Source organism: Nelumbo lutea, chromosome 2, assembly GCF_056320005.1.
Source record: "Nelumbo lutea isolate HS-2025 chromosome 2, American lotus-T2T, whole genome shotgun sequence".
In the NCBI taxonomy this organism is placed as follows: domain Eukaryota; kingdom Viridiplantae; phylum Streptophyta; class Magnoliopsida; order Proteales; family Nelumbonaceae; genus Nelumbo; species Nelumbo lutea.
The window spans coordinates 23,438,682-23,461,931 of record NC_142685.1 but is presented as its reverse complement, the minus strand read 5'-3'; the positions used below and the strand labels follow the sequence as shown (position 1 = coordinate 23,461,931).

The window sequence follows — 23,250 nt, the reverse complement described above, 5'->3', positions numbered from 1 at the left end:
TTTCTACGATTCGTTCACGGGAAACACGATCAATCTCAATTCCTCGCCATTCTCCCGGGTATTTACAACCGTTGATCATGATGACTGGTAAATTAATTCGGCCAAATTACGATTTACACTTCTGCAAGGAGAGTTTCATATGAATGGATGGCCAATTCAAACAAAATCATCATTCCATAATATATAAATAAATATAAAAAAATTGTTTATATGGGTTATTTTCATTAATATTTTAACGAATATAAAATTATTGTGGAGACTTTCGAAAGTCTACCGCCTTCCCTAGATGTAGTTATATGATTCTCTCTCGTGTTTCAGATGAACTGATCCAGCATTGTAAATCCGGCCACCGACAACGATGTCGACGGAGACGGAGAGTGCAACAAGGTCACCTGCGCCTCTTCTGGTTCGAACATACTCCGCCAAGGGTGAAATCAAGAACTTAGCTTCAATTTCCAGCAGCCTATTGCCTGCATTCGGAACTGTGGTCGGTGAAGGCTCTCTGCCGATTAGGAAGCACATCATAGCCCCTTACGATCGGAGATATAGGTCAGTCTCTCTCTCTCTCTGTTGAATAATTGTTACGGATTTGGTTGTCTGTGTGCTGGAGCTTGGTTTATCTTCTTGAGTTTATTCCTGTTTTAATTCTATTAGCAGTAGACTGTGTTTCTCCAAAACAAGGAGAATGAAACCTATCTATGGATTTGTCAACACTTTGAGCAAAACGCTTGTACGTAGGGATGAACACAGATTCGATTGTCAACATTTGATTTTGGTGAACATACTACGCCATGAATCCGATCCTAACGGAAAATGAATCAAAATAGGAATTGATAAAAAAACTTGGAAAAGATTAAAAAAAAGGTGAGAAATCCACAAAGCAGCGAAGGAACAGGCGAAAATGACAGAAAGAACAGACTGTGAAACATCAAAGTTCCGCTAGAAATCTTGCTATTTCTCTGGAAAACGATTTTCCGGGCGAGAGTGGTCCGTCATCGTCAGTGTCACTTGCTGCCTAGGTGTGAAAGGGGATGAACCAGAGCCAATTGCAAGTAGTCTTAGGCTGTTAAGTTTCAAGGATTTATGCCTTTTTTAAGACTTTATCCTTTGATCTTCAACGAAACAATATAGATGAACCAAACAAAGTTTTAGGTGATTCTCTCGCACATGGACCCTAAGAACAGTATTATTAATGACAAGAGGGTCTGGTAAGCTGTTAGGTGAGGTCCCCGAATAGATTTTTATTCTCTAAGATGCCCTTTCACGTGAAAACCCATCAGGCTTGAAGCATAGACAAACACATGCTCATCCATACTTGGTGCTTAAATTTAATTAATTATAATGGGGTCAGGCTAGAAGGTTTCTCTTTGTGTGAGGGTCTCTCTTTCATGTTTTCAATATTGCCATGGATTGGGTGCCATGGTACCTGTTTTCTCTGTATCCCTTGAGGGTTTTGCCCGAACTCATTTGGTAAGGAGACACTTTTTGGCTTCATCTCTGTTGGAGGAATTTAGCCAACATTTTTTACGTTTTTGTCCTAGCACGCTTAAACATTTATGAATGAATTAAACAACATGCTTTTTTTGTTGTATTTTTCATTGATGTTAATTTTTTCTACTTTATAACCTAAGCATTTATGAATGAACTTGCCTTTACGCGTAAAAAAAAAGGGGGGGCTTGGAAGACCTAACACTAAACCCCGTTATAATTAATTAAACTTAGTACTAGGTATGGGTGAGATTGTGCTTTGTCAATAGGGGTATTCAATAGAAATTGAAAAAACCAATGTTTTAAAAACCAACTCAGAATTGGAACCGCTTTGGCTACCGGTTTTCAAGTTAGTAGTTTGATCATCCAATTTGAAAGAACGACATATTCCAATTTAAAAAATAAATAAATAAAAGCAGCCAAAAACCATTGTTTGGGCTGGATGAGTTGACGGTTTGACCGCCTAAGGCAGTACGATGTTGACCAAATCAACTGTTTTGGCCAAAGAATGGGTTAAGGGTGAAATGGAACCAGTTGCTTGGATAATTCCTGGGCTGAATGGTCTGACTGTTTAGGTCAACAGTGGTTCAAAAAAACTGAAAAATCCAAAAAATTGAACCACAAAAACAAAACCAAAAAATTCAATTAACCAAACCAAAAAAATTCAAGCAACATTCAGGAAAAAAAACTATGAAATCATGGCCTTCAAAGTGGGGCCACAGAAATACATAAACGGCCGTGATTCACAGTTGTAGCCCAAGGCTACACCAACGGGTGTAGTAGATATTTCTCCCACACTAACCTACTAAATCTCCACTGACTAGGTCTAGCATACAACATCTAAGCCCCTATTTAGAAAAAGAGTATCTAATAAATCCACTTATTCTGATTAAAAAAATAAGAGTAACTAATTAATACAATCATTTTACCACTTATCAAAAAAAAAAAATTTAAGTGACTTGTGGGTGAGATAGTATTAGCTGAACACAATAGATGTTTGGTAGGCTGTGGAATCAATAATAATACTCCACATTCCACACCAGTTATAAAATACGAGATCGGTTTCAATCACTGCAACACCCATTCAAATATGTTTGAACAGTCTTTACAGCCTTGCATCCAGAATATTTCCGTATTTCTATGCTTTATTTCATGGAGAGATATTCCCAATACAAGGCAATGGTGGTTGTTTGAACGGGCTTTGCACTGATTGAATTCCATTTCATAAAATACATGAGGCCACAACCATTCAATTTCTTAGTGCAGATTGACCCCTGTATTTTATCACTAGTGTGAGGTACAGATCATGGTTTTTAAAATTGGACCAGACCGGATGATTGGACCGGAAAACCAGGAACCAGTCACCTGACTGGTTCTGTTTTTCCCCAAAACTACTTTTTTCTCTAAAACCGTTGATTTTGGTCAGCAAACCGTTGAATCAGCTGGTTAACCGTTTGAACCGTTCAAACGGTTTTGACCATTTCTCAAATTTTTTAAAATTTTAAATCTTTTTATTTATTTTTGTCAAAACAGGCTAACCATTTAAGTCGAACGGTTGGACTGTTCAACCCAATAACTGGACCTCTGACCGGTTCTATCACCGGGTCGATTTAAAAAACCATGGTACAGCTTGTTACACAGTTAAGGCGTTCTACTAATCCAATTTTCTTATGGGTGCAGAGATTTGAGCTCCAAAGCCTTTGATTTTAACCCACTATTTGAAAGCATGGTAGGGACCATTAATGGTTTTACCACCATTTCAACCAATGGTAGATTGAGAAATATATCATTTTCACAAGGGTTGGACTTGCTTTAACCAAATTTGCTACACGTTTATGGGAAGCTTTGAAATGGGTGTATATGCCCTATAATTTAACACATAATCAATTGGATTTTAGTGTGGACAAATCCAATTAATGGAATCCCACTTGGAAAAGTTATGGAGCTTTTGGACTCATTGACGTGTTTGAGAGAATCCTAATAAACAACCAATTTATGAAACTTTTGTGATCTAGCATGAATATGGTAGGACCCTAAAGAAACACCAGAAGACAAAATCGGGAACATTTTTTAGGAGTCCCACTTGACTCTATGGCCAAGAAAATCAAAGGCTTCATAAACTTTGGTTGAGATTCAGGATTTTGTGCTTTAGGACAAAAATGCTTTTTTAAAAGTAATTCTTATCAAGTGCTTAAAAACACGTTTTTTTGTTCAAATTTGTTTTCAACAACCCAAAACTCAAAAAGAAAAGTTTATTCGAACGGAGTCTTTTTACAATCATTTTTTGAACGACAAAGAAGGAAATGTAAGCACGTAACAATAGTCCAAACAACTTTGATACTCTTTTAAGTCAGAAAAAGTCGAAGTCATGGTGCCTTCAACGTACACGTTTTGTCTACACTCATGCATGCACTAGACCCCTTAGAATTTTGTGGCTCGTCAAGTGTTGAACGTGAATGAAGTTAGGGACGCAGACGTATAAGATTAGATTTGAATTGGTATATATATATATATATATATATATATTAATGAGGATCACGCGGTGTATGAATTTTGTTAACTAAAAGTTAAATAATAGAAATATATAAGAGTATATAATTGTCTTATATTTTAATTTTTTAATAATTAATTTGATCGAATTCAATTCGAATTGACTGGTTTTTTAGTATTTTTAATCAACTTTGGTTTAGCAATTTTCCAATCCAATCAAGTTATGTGAGTTTCTATTTGGCCATTTGTAAACCAATTCAACCATAAATATATATTAATATTTTATATTTTAAATTTAATTTTTTTACAGGAAAGTGAGAAAATTCTCATATTTCTTAATCTAAAATATTTTATATCATGGATTCAAGTTTTATATCTGAATTCAATCTAATCGAAGATCTAATTTGATCCGAAGAACTGATTGGATCTTACAAACGTTGATTTAAATCCAAATCCATTAAGGGTGTCAGATATTTGAATTTGATCTGATCCAGTTTACTTTCTGAAAATTTTAATAAAGTATTAAAAGGAAGAAAAAATAACAATTTATATAAAGAAAAACAAAAATACAAGTAATTATTAAGAAGAGTATTTCTAACAAAAAAAAAACAAAATTTTAATTTTTAACCGCATATATTGTCTAGAATAAGAATCCAGATATTAATTTTGTCATCTTGGCCAAAACGTCTATATGTATTACTCTGATGAAAAGCTCCTTAAAAATATCTTTGAACTCTTTTTTAATCATTAAGGATCTGTTTGGTTTGATATGTATAATGAGTAGATTTTCTTACGGTAGGTTGACAGAAGTGAGTCAAGTGACCATGTAGGGTTGGTTAGGTGAGTTGAGTCGATTCCATCCTTCCATCAAAATAGTTCCCTCTCAGTCTCCTACGATGAACAAAAAGAATAACAAGAACGAAGTAGAAATGTGAAAGTGGAATTCATTTAACTTCTCTAACCGGTAATTTTGTAGTGAAGTCATCATATTAGAGAATAAAAACGTATCCAGAGACCTCACCTTACCGTTTAAGCTTTTATCTTGAATAATTCCTTAATGTGGTTTTAGAACCTATTTAACCAATCGGCCTGTTGTTCAATCGTTGCTGTCCCATTATAATTATAAGGTATGGATAGGTATGTGCTTGTCCACACTTCAAACTTAATAAGCTTTTGTATAAAAGGGCATGTTGGCAAATAAAAAACCTATTCAAGGACTTTACCTTAAGGATGCAGGATTGGATCGAATTTGAATTAAAGTGTATCCGAATTCGATCCAATAATATAAATATTATATCCTATCCAATCTGATGATCCAATGGGATCTCATAAAGGTCCATTCGAATTTGAATCCATTAAGGATGTCAGATATCTGAATCTGATTGAATCCGATTTTATTTCTATAAAATTTAACAAATTATTAGAAAGAAAAAACATAATAAAAAAACAAAAATTACAAGCATTTTTCAGCTATTTTTATCATATATATACATGCCTTTTTATATATAAAAAAAAAAGATAACAAAAAATTATGCAATATAAATATTTTTATAAATAAATAATACATATAGGATCAGATTCTTTTGGATTGAATAAGGATGATCCCAATTCGATCTGATTTCAGTCGAATTCTATTATTCAACCCAATTAAATCCAAAAAACTGATAGGAGGATATCCAAATTCAAAAAAAAAAGGATCAAATTCCAATTTTGCACCCCTACCACTCACCTAAGAGCTTAACCTTTATGGTTGAGCATTTCCTTGACAAACAACATTTTTTAGATGTATTTTAGAAATCCTTGTACAACACATGATTTTCGAACCTCCATTGACCTGTATGGTCGGACCGTTTGGTCGAGAAATCATCCAGGTAATCAGTTCTGTTTTACCCCAAACCTAGTTTCTAGTAAAAAATTGTTGAATCAGTCAATAACCCGTTGAACCAAGTGGTCGAACCGTCGACCTGTTGAATGGTTTTTGGTCATTTTTATTTTAATTATTATTTTTTTAATTTTTTAAAAAAATTATTAAAATGGGCCATCCATTCAAATTAGATAGTTGAACCATCAGACCCAGAAACCGGTAGTCATAACGGTTTCGGTTCTAGATCGTTTTTTAAAACGTTGTAAACACATAGTAAGAGGTGCAACAATACATTGTCAGTCATGATTATGCAAGTTTAAACTAGGATGGTTGCCTTATAAATTCTACTTAGAAAATTGGAATTTTATATTGTACAATAATTAATTTTCAGTACATAGCTATTGTCCTAATAGCCAGGAATGAAAGTTTTACAGATGATGAACTGAACGAATACTTGCAATTTAATTTGAAAAAAAATATTAAATTGAGTTTGATTATTGTCGTAATGGCGTTTATTTTAATGGAAGAGGTAGTTGGGCCATGCATATGAGTTTGATTATTTGGAGGCTTGTATAACATCACGCAGGTTGTGGCAGACGTTTCTTGTGGTGTTAGTCATCTACTCTGCATGGTCATCTCCTTTTGAGCTAGCTTTCAGAAGAGTGGCAACGGGTTCTTTGCTGCCTGTTGATTTGATGGTTGATGCCTTTTTCGCCATTGACATCGTCTTGACCTTCTTTGTGGCCTACTTGGATAAATCAACCTACCTCCTCGTTGACGATCCTAAGAAGATTGCTCTACGGTACTCTTTCGGCTCTCTTTTGTGGCTTATTCCCTCCTACATCTGATGGGTAATGAATGTCTTAATAGAGCGGTCCAACTCTTGCCCAAACTGACTCAGTTGGCATTTTTATATGGATAATTAAATATGTATGTGCATTTGTATGTGACAGTTTTTGAACCGGGTTATATGTGGGTAGTTTTTGAATGGTTATAAACAGCTTCTAAAGTGAGAGTAAAGGATATATATACCCTCTTTATACCCACTATATACTTAGACAAAAGGAGTAAAAAATATCTAATAAAATTTCTAGAAAAAAGGGCATTCACTCTTTTATAAATAGTATAAATTAGGTTTCAAATTTTGGTCATCAGGGTGAGCATGGGCCCAAAACCCCAAGTTTTCCTTTTCTGGGTTGGGTCTGGACCTAGCCCTTAGATAGCCCAAGTTCAGCCCAACTACATACATAAAAACATATACTTGTTGATACATTGGCCTAAAAAGCAGCCCGATTAACCAACCTGATCAGTATATCAAATTTTAGTTTGGGTTGGGATTGCATTGGAAGGATCAAGCTTGACCTCAGGCCCGAACCAGGCTCGGGCCTTAGACCCAATGTTTAGGATTGGGCTGGGTTGACCTTAAATACCGCCCAGCCCACTCTACTTGCATCCTTACACTGTCATATGACAAAACTACAGGACCAATTAATAAACCTTTCATTCTACAGCGTAAAGAGATAACAACAGACTAATACATATGAGAAGCTACGACACGATATTTGCAGTCTGTGCTGTATCTCAGAGCCCCAGACAGGTTCTACATGAATCTCCTGAGGAAGAAAGGATGTATGCGGATAAAAGACTAATATCCTAAACAATGCATTTGCATGGATAGGCTACGTACTGTTTTTTTTTTTTCGCTTCATGGGACTACACAACAGAGGGTAACCCATCCCCTTTCCGTTAACCCCGCCCCCACCCCCTGGTGGCAGCGGGATTTGCTACGTACTGGTATTAACTGCTAGTTGCTGAACTCCACCCTCGATCATTCTTTGGCTTTAATTTTCTGTTTAACCTCTTCTTTATTCAGGTATGTGACCAAGCTATGGTTCCCCATGGACGTGGCTTCGACCTTACCATTTCAGGTCATATATCGAATTCTCACTGGAAAAATGCACCAAGGTGATGTTTTTGGTTTCATCAACTTGCTCCGGCTGTGGCGACTCAGGCGTGTTAGCGAACTTTTCACAAGGTATATATAATCCATTTATAACGTTTGGTAGAATACTCAAATGCTGGCTACAGAGTTTTGAATGGAATTTGATTCCTTTCTTTTTTTTTTTTTTTCCATTTTACTTGTTTTTCTGCAGACTAGAGAAAGATACACGTTTCAGCTACTTCTGGACAAGATACTGTAAACTCATTGCTGTTAGTTTCTCTTGCTTCTACTTCTCGATACAATAGATTGCAATTGCAGGAAAGAAGAGGAGCTTAATCATTGTTTACGATCAATTGCAGGTGACACTATTTACAGTGCATTCAGCCGGTTGCTTCTACTACTGGCTGGCCATCCATTACCCAGAAAAAAGTAAGACTTGGATTGGGAGTGCAGTGAATGATTTTGAGCAACGTAGCATTTGGCTGGGCTATACCTACGCCATGTATTGGTCTATCGTCACCCTCACAACTGTTGGCTATGGAGATCTTCACTCAGCAAATAATGGAGAGAAGGTGTTCAATATCTGCTACATGCTCTTCAATATAGGGCTCACTGCATACTTGATTGGAAACATGACCAATCTTATTGTCCATGGCGCTATTCGGACTTTTGCAATGGTAAGTCCTCTCCCTTTTCTTCCATTAGGCTGCGGAGTGTAAATCCCGGTTCAGGGTAAATTTGCACTCTGGTTCACTTTTGCCTATGTTTGGCAATATTACATTTATGCATTGATAAATGAGAGACTAATACACATTTACATTGATAATAAGATGTAAAAGTACATTAATAGAAAAGAAGTAAATTTGCATTCAATTGGGCTTTTGATAAAAAAAAAAAAAGCATATGCTTTATTAAAATTCATTTTTGCATCAATTACAGCTAAAAATTTGTTTGATAAGAAGGTAAATTTGTCAATGCAAAACTAACCTAACTTTACAATTTATATGAACCGTTTACACTCTACATATTTGCATTCACACTTATTTGCATCATTTCCAAAGGCAGCCTTAGTGAACAATATCAATTCAAGGTATCAGAAGCATAAAAAGTATTGGGAATGCAATTTTAAGAAATTTATCAAAGTATGTTTTAGGTACAGTAGAAAAATTAAGATACACATTGATACTGAAACTCAAATAAATTAAAAAAAATGTGAATTACAATGAATGAGAAGATCTAGTTACTAAAAATAAGCTACAGATACATAAAATAAAAAGGTATATTTGAATGGCTTATGTGAAGTGTGAACTACAGACTACAGAGATACAGTTAAGAACTTACAAAGGTCAGAAAATATGCATATATAAATAAAACAATATAAAGTTATTTGGTACTTGAAAGAAATCTAATTAGATGACCAATAAATGCACACTACTTTATCAAGTTGCAATGGGAGATTGTCTTTCACATAACCGACTCTAGTAACAATTCAATGGCATATAATTTTTAATAATGATTTGAATTTAATTGTGGGAAGGAGTTAATTTGAATTAAAATTTAAATATGATGCATGAAGTAAAATTTAAATACTAGAGAATAGGATAGAACTAAATGGTGCAATTTAAGAGAGATTAGCAATATCTTACCGATCGATATTTTAAACCTTGAACAGAATATATGCTTGAGCTTGCCAACTGTCACGTGGTTTTAGGATTTCAAACCACCTTTAGCTCTACACCTTGTAATCAACGTTTATTGACAAGTGAATACCAGTGAAATTACAATTCATTCTTGACTAAGACAGTTGATGAGAATTTGGATTTCCAATAATTAGCCTTCCGATAAAGGCTATTACCCTTTACCCATTGTCTTGGGAGGGGTCTACTGGATATGGTCCTAATTTTTTTTAAGTGGCCATTCTCAAGCTCGAATCTGTGTTCCCAGGTTTGACATACAAGATTTTACCATTACATCAAATAATGACCCTAATACTTAGCCTTTTAATATATAGCATGATATTGTAGCTAAATACATTCATCATCATTCACATTTCAATTATCGTATCTGAATGTATATACCATAAAGAAAGATACAAGGGAAAAAACCAATCTACCAGCTGGTGCTCTAGTCATTCAAGACTCAACTATACGTAAGATTCAAGGGTAAATTAGTAGTTTCAAGGGTAAATTATAGATGGATACTTTGAACTTTGGGGTAGTGATAGATCTGAACTTTCAATTGCAACATTCGAGTATCTTAAATTTTCAAAAGTAGACACTTAGGTCCTTCTGTTAGTATTCCATAAGTTAAAACATTATATAATACCAAAACTACCCTTCTCGTGTATTTTCAGACCATTTTGCCTTCCTACCGTATAAACCCCAAATTTGTAAGCACTTGTGAAGCTCTGCAGCATGTGGATCTCTCTGACGATAAATTTTCTGGCGACATAGGAGTTGGGTTATCGAGCTGTATACAGCTGAGCTTCTTAAATCTATCTGACAACCAGTTCTTGGGGAAAATCCCATCTTTCCCCAACGGATGTTCACAGTATCTTGTGCTCTTCATTAACGATTTTGAAGGAGAGATACCTTTGCATTTGGCTGATGCTTGTTCAACTCTTATTCAACTTTATCTTTCCTCCAACCACTTGTACGGTATGGCTCCTAATAATATCGGTTCTTGTTCATTAGAAATCATTAATCTCTCCAACAAGTCAGCAACAACTTATCTGGTGAATTCTCAACCGATAAAATGACCACCTTGAAGAATCTTGTTCTGTCTTACGATAATTTTATTGGTGGTTTGCCGAATTCCCCATTGCTTACAAATTTGGAATTGTTTGATATCAGCTCTAGTAATATTTCTGGGCCCATCCCTTTAGGACTGTGTGAAGGTCCCAATAAGAGCTTAAAGGAGCTGTACCTTCAGAACAATCTCTTAACGGGTACTATTCTGGCAGCTCTCAGTAACTGTTCTCAGCTGGTTTCACTTGATCTCAGGTTCAATTACCTCACACGTACAATCCCTTTATGCTTGGGTTCCCTATCTCAGCTCCGTGATCTATTTATGTGGATGAATCAGCTCCATGGTGAGATCCCACCGGAGCTCATGTACATTAAAACGCTTGAAAATCTAATCCTGGATAGTAACGATTTAGCTAGACTATTCCTTTTTGGTTTAAGCAATTGTACTTCTCTGGATTGGGTCTCCTTGTCGAGCAATCAACTGAATGGTGAGATCCCATAGCGGATTGGTCAGTTGAGCAATCTAGCAATCAAATTTGGAAGCAAGTCGTTCTCTGGTGCCATTCCACCAGAGCTGGACTGCAAGAGCTTGTTATGGCTGGATCTCAACAAGAATAAATTGAGTGGGTCCATGTTGGTTGTAGAGAAGAGGTATTTGTATCTCAAGAATGATGGGACCGGTTAGTGCCGTGGAGCTAAAATTTTCCTCGAGTATACTGGAATCCATCAAGAAGGGCTGAATAGAATCCCCACCTGCCAGTCAATGCAATTTTACCAAAATCTACTTTGGCAACACCCAGTGTACTTTCAACTGAAGGAAAGGGAAAATGATCTGAAAATACAAGAGAATGGTAGTTTTGGCATTATAGAATGTTTAATTGACGGAATACTAATGGATGGACCCAAGTGTTTATTTTTGAAAGCTCAGGATACTCGAATATTGCAATTGAAGTTCAAGGTACCCATCTGTCACTACCGTCAAAGTTCATGGTACCAATCTGTAATTTATCCAATATTCAAAATATCCATACAACTCATACAGCCAATATGCACAACTTGTGAATCAGGTGTTTCAAAAGGCACTCTTTTTTTTTTTTTTTCTTTTAGTTTCTTCTTTCCAAATTTACAGGGGGTCGGCCTTAGGCCTGGCTACCCCATGAAAGTGGTCTAACTCCAAGATCCCTTTTATTTAGCATACTGGTACCCCAAAGATGCAATAGCCTGATACTTTTGAAACTTGACTACATGCAACACCCAAATTCTATATACACCATCAATCAAGGAAAACAAAAAAACAAAAAGCTTTATCTAGAAACACCATCAACTGCTTTCTAGTTTCTTCTTTACTGTTAGAATTCAGTAAGTTCCATTTCGCAAATGACCATATCCATTGAGACATTAGCCTTACAACAGAGTGCCAGACTGATATCTTAACACCTCCGTTCCGTTGACCATATGCATAACCATATTACTTCCCCAGGACAAAGAATGGAATTATTAACCATCTAGTTCCCTCAATTTTAGATACATCACAATCTCAGTCGCTTGTCAAAGTAAACAGGATACTCTTGAATTTAAAAATTAGACTAATTTTCGCTGTTATACAGAGAGATGCCGTCAATGAAATTTTGAGATATGCAAGCAAGAATCGACTTCCAGAAATCTTGAAAGATCAGATAATGGCACATGTGAAACTTAGGTTCAAAACAGCAGAGCTACAGCAAGAAGAAGTGCTTGAAGACCTTCCAAAGGCAATACGATCTAGCATCGTCCAACATCTCTTCCAGACAGTTGTTGAAAATTCCTACCTTTTCAAAGGAGCCTCTCAAGATTTTATAATTCAGTTGGTAAAATCTCTCTCTCTCTCTCTCTCTCTCTCTCTCTCTCTCTCTCTCTCTCTCTCTCCTCTCTGTGCAGTTATTAAGTATGATTAACCTCACCAAGAATTTCAAAGCTGAAAAATCAACCACAGAGAAAACCAATATCAGTGCCTCTATCCTCTTTAAACCTACAAACTAGCATTTGCCTACCTGCATTTCACCATTAGGCCACTTGGAATTTTCTTTTAGGGGAAAACGTCAATGGCCTTAAATCAGAAGATTTTATCAACTCTACTACCATCATTTGCCTTAACCGGATCATAGTTTTATGTAATCTGCAGGCAATTCTCTTCTAGCTTTACCTAGCTCAATGAAGTTCCTTGTTAATCTCCCAAGTTTTCTTCTGGCCTTCTGCATCATAAAGAACCAAGGCAACGAACAACACCATAAAATTTCTTATATTTCTTTCTTCCATGTCTAGAAGGTTAATCCAACTGTTTTTATTTTCATCTTCCTTGAGTAATCACAAAACCTTTCCAGTGGCCTGAATCTATTTTATAACTTGTTTATTCATTCTGTCCCGATCACAGCATTCATACCATCTCATATCAGCAATTTCCTAGTATTCTATAATAATAATATCGTAGAAGTTGAAGCATTAATATAAAAAACAATGATTTAGATTGCTAATTTGAACACCTTTACCTCTAATTTTCCTTTTAGCAGTTCACTGAAGCTCTTTTTACAGGTTACTGAGATGAAAGCAGAATATTTTCCACCTAAAGTTGATATTGTTTTACAAAATGAAATTCCCACGGATTTCTACATCATAGTCTCTGGAGCAGTGGTATGATAGCTCCTTTCTCACAAGTTCATTCCAATTCCTTTCTGAGATATCAACTCTAACTGTGCCCAAATTTGCAGGATCTGCTGACCTACAAGAACGGAACAGAACAGGTATTTTAAGCCATTTTGAATGATAGCAAGTACCTTCTTTATGACTAGATTATATTACCTGGATGCATGAAGTATAAAAAGAACACAATGAAATGGTAGGAAAAAAGTCCTTTCTAACAAAGAGAAAGCAATAGATAAACTTTAAATGGTTTAGAAGAGTTAAATGTTTTACATTATTATATTAAAACTTGTCAACTTCAAGCATAAGAAAATTTAACAGAAAAGAGTGGAATATTGTTGCCGACAAAAATTGCTAATTAAATCAATACTTCCTAATATAGCCCAAGTTAGATGCCAAATGTCCTCCAACAGTAAACCTCTGACATCATAAATAGGTACAAGAAATATTATATGTAAACAAACCTTTTATTCTTATATATGTGCATTTAATGGGAAAGTCAAATTTGACCACTACAGGTCCTTGGGAAAACTTTATAAAAGAATGTTGTGCATAAAAGCCAATGAATGAAAATGTCTTGACACAAGTTTGAAATTTGTATTTACAAAAAACTGTTTTAACAGTTGCCCAATTTGAAGACTGACCAGCCATCTCTATAAATTAGGCATTTGAACTTGGAATCAACAGACCAGGTTCAAATTTATTCTCCTGCAATGAAAATGTGCATGGCAATCTAGCCTGACACAAATTTTTAAGATACGGGGTTTTCAATTGGCATCAGATTACATGCACAAAACACTGAATGAATACTGTATTTGTTAACGGAAAAGGTTTGCAAATATGCAATATATATTTCTCACTGTATATATTCAATCATTAAGTAGAATTTTCTTGTAGGAGATTCTAGAATTTTACCACATCATTGCTTCATGAATTTCTATCAATTAAGGAAGCAAAAAAAATGATGATCTAAATATGCGATGTGATTGCACTATCAGGCATATGGCATGTTTCCAATTTGCAAAAAGTAAAAGTATTTCAGAATTATATGTTGTTGTGTTCTTGATACCTATCAAATAGGGGCAAGGATATATTTAACCAAGTAAATAAGGAAATAGAATCCATTTATAATAAAATCATCAAAGGGCATATACAGGGTGTGAAAGAATCAACAAACAGAAAAACAAAGTTCGGTGTTATACAAGTCTCTAATGGAAAGAAGAGAGTAACAGTCTAATGATCTAAATCCTATGAGTAAAAGATACTACTCAAATGTGTGATGGCAAGTAAACAAATACGTGTAATAGAATGCTGTAAATATGCACTAAAGATTCTACTCAAATAAATCCATCACGAGCTTCAACTTAAATGATCAATAAAGTGTACAAGCACATAACTTCATGAAACAATGAAAAAGAAAGTAAAACATAAGAGGATTTAATATTGTATCTATTTAGCAGCAGCACATTATCAATGTTCTTGCTCCTCAAGCTAGAACCTAACCTTTATAACAAATAGAGAACTCAGCAGGAGAGTTATCAGAGAAAACACTGATAAATCTGAATCAGTCTGAGTTCTATTTATGCATTCTTAATGTTTGTAGTTTGTACAAGACACTAGACCCCACAGGCTGTTCACAAGTTTTTTAAGTCATTTTGAATTTTAAGATACGATGAGCTAATTAATAACTAGGAATAGATTCTTTTTTTTTTTTTTTGTTTACATATTGTTTACTAAGCTCTTGTGAACTTTTCAGTGTCTGTCACATTTGGGACCTGCAAGCATGGTAGGAGAAATTGGTGTCATTTTCAATATACCACAGCCTTTTACAGTGAGAAGCAAGAGACTTTCTCAGGTCATCAGAATAAGTCATCAGACCTTCAAGCAAATTGTGCAGCCACACATTGAAGATGGAAAAATAATTATATCCAACTTCATTCAGGTTTGGACTGTGTGTGTGTCTGTGCATGTGACAGAGATGGAGAGACTCAATTGAAAGTGGAGAATATCAGTTTCATTACTTTTTCAGCCATAATTTTACCAAAACCAAGGTTCCATCTTTTGCATTTTCAAAAACGATAGAAAAAATAAGTTTTGCAAATTATTCCATTTAGAAAAGACACTAGAACCACAGGCTGTTTTCACAGCAATCTCCTAGCTCTGCTTGGAATGATCTTCTTCCATAACAAAAACAAAAGAATTCAAACAATGAACTTATAAACAAACATGGTTTTTTCCTACCATCAAAGTAAACCAATATGAGGAAAAGGTCCATTTTCAGTGATATCAAATCCAATGGTCATTTCTTCAGGAAAAAAAAATGTGCTTTTGATTTTCAGATCACATAACCTCATATCTGCATTCAATTTATAATACTAACTAATCTTTCTTCAGTACTTGAAGGGACTAGAAGGAGAAATACTTAATGAAATACCATTTATAACAGAGCAGCTGGGAGACTTAAATAACGAGGTTAGTCTTCACCCTGGACTGAACTAGGAAGGAAGCAGTGATGAATGGTAAACGTACAAGTTTAAATTTAATATATCAGTCCTCTCAAAAGAAACCAAGGAGGACCAAATCATAAAAGGGGCTATAGATGATTCTTTTACTGAAAGGGAAAAAGGGTGGCATTTGGTTCTTGGCTGTTGAACACAGAACTAACTGACCATAACATTCACAAATTTGTCATGACATTCATTTGTCCTAAGACCCAATATTTGTACATTTTGCCTGCTGAGTGCAGCAAGAATTTTAACATGCACATGCATGTATATCAAGTACTAAATTGACATTTAATATAGAATTGGACACATATAAATTGTAAAACTTGTACCTACCACCTAGCAAGTAGGAAATGACAGTGATAAAAGCATGCACATAAAACATAGACAAAGCCATGGGAATATGCCTTGATCAATTATGTTGCACCATGATTGTAATCTACAAAGCCATATATCTCTTATTCACAAGGACAGTGTGAAAGGTTCTCCTATAATATAAGTTATAACATAAAGTGTTACCATGGTCCATAACTTGTAGGAATTTGTGCTTACCAGATAGGTTGGAAGAATCTTCCAAAGCAAACATAAAGATAAAACATATATATGTGAAGATTTATGGTGCATAGATTAAGAATATCAGTTTCACCATTTTTTAACTTCTGAATATGGGAATTATAGATATGATTAGTGATGGTAATTGTGTTTCTTTTGCAGCACACAACATCCGAACAGGAAATAAGAAACCATGAAGCATCAGTATTAAGTTCTGTTGGAGATGACAACTTAGAAGGTTCTATGTCTAATCTTTTATTAATTGCTAAACTTTGTCCATGAATATCTACTTGGACATACACAGTGTACATGTTTCTGTATTTTTGGACATGCTTATGTGTATCGAAACGGGTAGATGTGTCATTATGTTATATATCAAGATATGGCCACATGGCCATTGATTGACATCACAATGCATTTACAAGCATTAACCATAAGAGGTAATTTTCTAGATGAATAAAGAGTACCAATGCAAATAAAGAACATGATACCACACATTCATCAATTGAAACCTCCACCAATAAGCTTCTCCTTGGACTTGGGACTTTTCCATTTCTTGAAAATCCTAGGCCTCCAAACAATAGCCAAATTGGATTCAGAATATGGCAACTTTAAATAGGACATAGTTCAGATAGCTGCAATGGTGCATATTACAATAGCTTCAAGCATGCAATAAATATCATCATCATCATCATCATCATCATCCATGCCTTGTCCCAACTATATGGGGTTGACTATATGAATCCTGTTTCACTAATCCATTATATTTAAAGCCATATCCACTGTTAAACTATTAGTGGTTTAATCATTTCTTACGACTCCTACCCATGTCCTTTTTGGTTTACCCCTAGCCCTTCTAGCCTCTTCAACTTGTAACAAATCACTTCTCCAAGAGTGCAATAAAGATACTAAACTAATTTGGCCTAAACGACAGAAAAGAGAAGAGTAAGGAATACAGGAACTCCATTTCAAAATTTTTCTATGCAGGACATTGTGATTAGTTGAACGGATCTTGATTTATCAAAAATATTATTTTCAGTTACATTTTCTACAGATTTGCTTGCAGCTTGTATGTATATTAACTTATTAAGGCTCCTACTTTTTTCTATTGAATAATGGTGGAAACAAAATTATTTCAGAAGTATATCTCGTAACATACAATTTTTTTTTACAATTAAATGGATGTATGTTTGTCTTGCTAAGTTTGCTTAAGCCTTTATTTTTTGGAACAATGTGTACCCATATTTGACAATGACATAAATGCCATTGACTATATAATAGTGGTTCTCATTTTTCTTGAGTAAACTTTTCATCTGCAAATAAAAGCTAAAGATTATTTACAAATTCCAGCTACTCTTTTGCAGGGACAGCAACACTTTCTCCCCCATGTTCAAGTAGCTTGCCAATGAGGTTGATAATATATGGTTTTCATCCAGATGAAGCTAATAAGGAAGGAACTAGTAAGATGGGAAAACTCATTCATATGCCTGACTCAATGGAAGAGCTGCTGAGCTTGGCAGGTATTACAAGCTTGGTACCTCCCCTAAGTTTATCAAATAACTCCAAATTTTAACATAAAAATTTCCTCAGCAGAAAATTAGGATTTAAACACAATATTAGTAATACAGAAAGAAAAATCAAGAATGAGATCAGCTTATCTAGTGTGGTGACTAATAGCACTAGTCACCAATGTGCTTATAGGAGGAAATAATAAGCTTCAAGTCAACAAAGCCTTATCTTAAGTATATGGTGTTAGCTACATAAATATTAAATACTTCTTTCTCATTCCACTCTATCAAGAGTCTAATCTGTTGTTAAATTATGAGTCCTTAGGAAAATGAAAGGCATATCATAGGAAAAACAATAACCAAAAGACATATGAATTTCCACAACAGACGATCAGATTTAGATTGACATATAAAGTGACTAGTAGCGCTAAACACTGCTATGATTATCAAAGGAAAACCTGTGTTTTCAAACCATTGTTGACCCAGGCTCTCCACGATAAGGTCAGTGAACTTTGTGTGCACCCTACTCTGTCCCCACCCCTTAACCCCCCTGTATTGTGTAATATGCAATACTGGGGAAAAAAAAAAACACCGTCGTTGACCCAGATGGTTAAACCGTTCAATCAATCACCCATCAGGAAAAACAGTTTGGTTTAATCTTCAACCCATTGAAGAGAAAAAAGAAAAAAAAAACAAGGGCTTGGTCAATGAACCATGGACCAAGAAGTTGAACCGCTGAATTATTCAAACCATTCAATGGATGACAGCTCAGCTAGTTGAGAAGGTTTTAGTAGCAAGATAACTGAGTTTAAATCATTAAGGCTTAATTTGGGAGGAGTGCAAATACAAATATGTTCAGTGCAAAACTTTGTATAGGGTATTTATAAACCTTGCATTTGCACTTTTCATATTTCTATTTGTACTTCCCAAACTGATCCTAAAAAGCATTTTAAGAAAGTGATCATTTCTACCATTGATGAATTAGATGGATGTATTCCCAAGACAAACCAGTAACCTTCCCAAACTTTGTTCAGTGCAAACTGATCCTGATTCAAATAAATATAAAATAAATATCGTAAGGCAAAAAAAAGGAAAAGGGTTTCCAAGATAAATCACAAATTTTCCATTGTCATTTCTACCATTGATGGATGTATTCCCACGATTACATGATTTAACCTAAATACCAAATACATCTCTCACTGATTTGTCTGACTAGCAAACCTGTAACCTTGCCATTGTCACTTGCACTTTTGATGGACTAATTCACCAGTCACCATTGAACCTAAAGACCGACTCCATCTCTCACCTATTTGTGCATACTAGCAACCCAGTCACCATTAAACCTGAATAATCACCCAATTTGTGGCTACAGTTGCTGACTCTTGTTGGTTCACCAAATACCACCCTTGCTGCACTACTGTTGCATGCACAGCCTTAGCCACCATCTCCAACAGTCCTGCCATCATTTACTTCAAGAATTTGATGAGGACTGATGTCAACTCTCCAAACAGGAAACAAAGAGAAAAAACAAACAAGTGGTCATTGGTCTCTCCCATGTAACTGTCACCATTGCTACTATGCTACTGCTGTGCTACCACCATGCTGCTGCTGCACTGCTGCTGCACTACTGCTGCCACATTGTCAGCACTTCTGTTGTGGCACTTCTGTTGCTCATCTTCTTCCCCACTCTTATCACTGCTCTCTTATGTATTAGAGAACTTCCTAAGGTTTTGAAAATCTGACGATGTCACAGGTTGAACCATGCAACCAGACAGTCGAACTAATGAACCATCATCCAAACAATGGGTTGGCTACTGGTCCAGGTTTTAGAACACTGAGGAAAATAATATTCAAATATTTGAATCTGACCATTAGAAATTAGAATGATTATCTGAATTATGTTTAGTTATAAACATTAACAAAAATCTTCACAAAACACTAAATAGCATGGTTCCCAACTTCCCATCAGTTTCATATTCTAAAGACGTGATAATATAAGGTCAATGAGTTAGTGAAATGGTCAAATGGAGAAAAAGAAACAAAAACATGGTTGCTAAGTAAAAGGGCTTTAATTTGTCTCAAATGTTTTTGGATGCAGAGAAGAAATTTGGCAAAAGGGGGACTAAAGTTCTCATGGATGATGGCTCAGAAGTAGAAGACTTGCGTGCTTTGAGAGATAATGATCACCTGTACATTTTTTGAAGGGAAAAGATGCTTTTTAACTAGTATCAGCATGTATATATATGTGTCTGTGTGTACTCAACAAAGCCTTCTGACAACTATATGTTGTCAGCAACATGAATCCTATTCTGCCATTCTCCTCTGTTCAGTGCCATATCTATTGTTAAATGTGTGTGTGCGTGCACACACACACGCGCGCACGCGCGAGCGAGAGAGAGAGAGAGAGAGAGAGAGACTTTTTGTAATAATAGAATAAAATGATACCTGTACATGCTCCCAAGTAACTAAAAGTATCAGAATTTTGAGTTATCATCTATAAAGCATATCTTTTACATTTGAAAAGCAGTGCATTTTAAACTAGCACTAAAGAAATAGCAAAGCTTACAGCTTTTAGCTGACATCCCTGTTGTTGAGCATATCTAAAACAGTATATGCAGCTCTCTGGAAGCGTTCCTTCTCTTCATCTAATAGTTTCTTCTTCTCATTGGCAGATTCTTTGCACTTCTCTATCTCCTCCACTATCCCAGCAGAGTTTTGATCTATTTCACTGTTAAAAAAATCAAGAGTACATTAAATAATTAGAAAGAGGAAAGCTGTTGTCAAGTATCAATAAATAGTTAAAATAGTAATCTATGACAAAGAAAATGAAAAAGAAAACAACTATGGAAAATGGGTCTTTGCTGAAAAACAAACATCTAGAATACCAAGAATAAGCACAAATACAGAGAGAAAGAGTGAGATCGTTCCTGGATGTGGAGAGTAGATGGAAGGGATTTAACCTGTGAAACTATAATTAGAAAAAGGAAAGGAATCCTAATTCATTATAGTGAATCTATTGGATTTCAGTGTACTTGTCAAAATAAAGTTCATCTCCCTTTCCATGGGCAATCACTTTTGTGAAACACCTGAGTTCCGAAGCCCTATTAGCAAGCAATACACGATTTATGTGTATAGTAATTTTCAGAGGTTAATATTGATAATGCACTTACTTTATCATCTTAAGCATGTTACTCATTGCTTCTTGCACCTGTTGAGAGACATCTGCATTTATCAACAAAAAGTTATTTACAAAGGAAAGGCAATAATTGTATTTATGAGGCTAAAAAACCCTTAAATCCAAAACGGAAGAGTAAGCATTATAACAGCGATAAGTAAATCTACATTTCCAACAAGAAGCTGATATCAGACTCTACACCAGCTGTATCATAGTGGAACCATAAAAATAAATGACATAATTCCATCCCAAAGCAATTAGACAGTGAAGAACAGCAGCTATACAAACCTCCAGCAGCAAAATATTTTATCTGTACTAAATACATGCATACATACACATGCATGCACGTATACATACATAAATACATACACAGACTTCACGTAATACATTCATTTGTGTGTGTATTTTATCACCACGCATTGCAATCTTGGATCCTTCACCAACTCTAATGATGATTTGTTGAATGTTGAGTATTTAATCAAAGTTATAAGTTCGCTTTGTCTTCAGTTTTTAGCAGGTAAAATGAGATCAGAACAACCTCTGCCTTTCTTCTTTAAGGTGTAGGAAGACAACTACTTCTGCATAAAACGTACATGATACATATATAGAGACAAACAGAAGATATTTCTGGACATGCTACCATAAGATTGACAAAAATCTCCATGTCACATTTTGGAGGGAAAAATAAGTTTTCTACACATCTGCACCAAAGTCCAAACGTCGAAATTTCCGAAAGAATCTCTAAATCTTCAAGCTTGTTATAACTTTCAGGAGAAATGCTCGATTTCCTGATAAGAAATACTATCTGTAGACATAATTCCGTAAATCTTCCACTCATTTGGGCAAATCCGTGAGTTTCTCAGATCTCAAGTGAGAAGAACCAACTCTAATCTTACACAGGAAGACAAGCAATTCACTCAAATCGAAATTCCTAGAATTTTCAAGCCAAATTACTAAAACCTAAGAAGATAAAACATATTTCCGACGAACTTTATGGAAGATGAACCAGTACCGTAAATGAGATTTGAAAGCTGAAATTCAGATTCTGGAGGAGGAAGAGCTAAGCTTTCTGAGGGAGGCGAAACTGTTATCGCTAAAGATTTCGAAGGTTCCATTTCGAGAACGACAATGAAATTGAGAGCAGGTGAAGCCGAGTGCAGAGCAGTATATCTTTCGTAAATTTATAGGCGCGCATTTGCCAAGTAGATTTCCCACTACACAAGACGACGCTAACATGGGTAATAATGAGCATTAGTTAAAATCTGCTACGACGGTAGTTGCATCACTCCCCTGCGACCCCAATGAAACACGGGCACGCCAGTCGCCAGCCATGAAAATAAGGAAACGGTTCATGTTATTTTTCCTATTTTCATTGTGGTTGCAAGCAACTTGGATGGGCCAACCCGAACCCGGATCAACTGGGCGTCTATTTGGTATCGATGTCATTGCTCCAGAAAATGGTGATACCACATTGAAAAAAACCGTGTTTTAAGAAATGTTAATATGTTTAGAATCATTTTTCTATAAAAAACGGTGCTCTAAGTCATGCCTTGAAAATTAAAAAGGCGTGATTTGGAATAATGTCAAATTCGCCATTTTCTCAGATTGGAGTTTGTTGCTGCCAATAAGGATATGATGTGGTAGTGACGTGGACTTCCTATAATGAGTAACAATATTGAAAACATATATGAAACACTAATACCAAATAGAAGGTATTGTTGTTGCTCCAAGAAATATCCTACCTAACAACAACATTTCCAAACAAAGAAAATACACCATTTTCTAAGAAAACAGTGCTTCCAACCCAAACAAAAAAAAGACGCTGTACTGCTGATGTGTGGATTGGAATCAGTGCCAAACATATACCCAATCTAAGGCTGCATTTGGTGTTCTTTTTTTTGTAAAGGGTTAAAAACTCAATTTTTATTAAGGGATAAATCCTTCAAATAAAGAATGCCAAATTCAGCCTAAAATTTTATACAGGTATGGGTTTGGATTTTCGATCCTTAAATTGGGTTCAGGTTTAAGACTTCGAACATTTTTATTTTTTGAACTGGACCTAGGCTTAGTCCTTAGGTAATCCAAATCCACTCCAACATATTCATGGTGGATTCATTGATTAAACCAATTACATCAAATTACAATTCGAGCTGAACTCGGATTGAGAAGGTCGGGCTTGACCTAGGACTCGAAGGAAGTGGCAATTGGGGATGTGGTGCAATTGGATATGCTTTTTCAATGTCTGCCCAACAATAATAAGTGTTTTATTACGTTTTTGTTCTTTTATCACATAATGCCGTATGC

The 23,250-nt window shown here is 35.4% G+C and overlaps 2 protein-coding genes across 4 annotated transcripts; one reads left to right on the top strand and one right to left on the bottom strand.

The window, feature by feature from the left end:
• The first annotated feature begins 212 nt into the window (after positions 1 to 212).
• On the top strand, positions 213 to 20,287 carry LOC148869206 (potassium channel KAT3-like). 3 transcript variants are annotated; one of them, XM_088972990.1, is made up of 13 exons: positions 213 to 549; positions 6,429 to 6,644; positions 7,716 to 7,877; positions 7,996 to 8,053; positions 8,144 to 8,461; positions 12,139 to 12,378; positions 13,100 to 13,198; positions 13,276 to 13,308; positions 14,964 to 15,149; positions 15,611 to 15,679; positions 16,426 to 16,501; positions 17,628 to 17,783; positions 19,870 to 20,287. In XM_088972990.1, the coding sequence occupies exons 1-13, from the start codon at positions 359 to 361 to the stop codon at positions 19,971 to 19,973; spliced, it is 1,908 nt and encodes a 635-aa protein (XP_088829116.1). In that variant the 5' UTR covers positions 213 to 358; the 3' UTR covers positions 19,974 to 20,287. The 3 variants fall into 3 exon arrangements, with proteins under 3 accessions (XP_088829116.1, XP_088829115.1, XP_088829118.1); XM_088972989.1 differs by having other exon boundaries at positions 15,602 to 15,679; XM_088972992.1 differs by lacking the exon at positions 15,611 to 15,679.
• Positions 13,029 to 22,292, bottom strand: LOC148869205 (polyamine-modulated factor 1-binding protein). The gene is made up of 4 exons (XM_088972993.1): positions 21,959 to 22,292; positions 20,942 to 20,993; positions 20,338 to 20,499; positions 13,029 to 13,286 (listed from the first exon to the last, which is right to left on the bottom strand). Exons 1-3 carry the CDS (start codon positions 22,059 to 22,061, stop codon positions 20,343 to 20,345), a joined length of 312 nt encoding a protein of 103 aa, XP_088829119.1. The 5' UTR covers positions 22,062 to 22,292; the 3' UTR covers positions 13,029 to 13,286; positions 20,338 to 20,342.
• Positions 22,293 to 23,250: the final 958 nt, after the last annotated feature.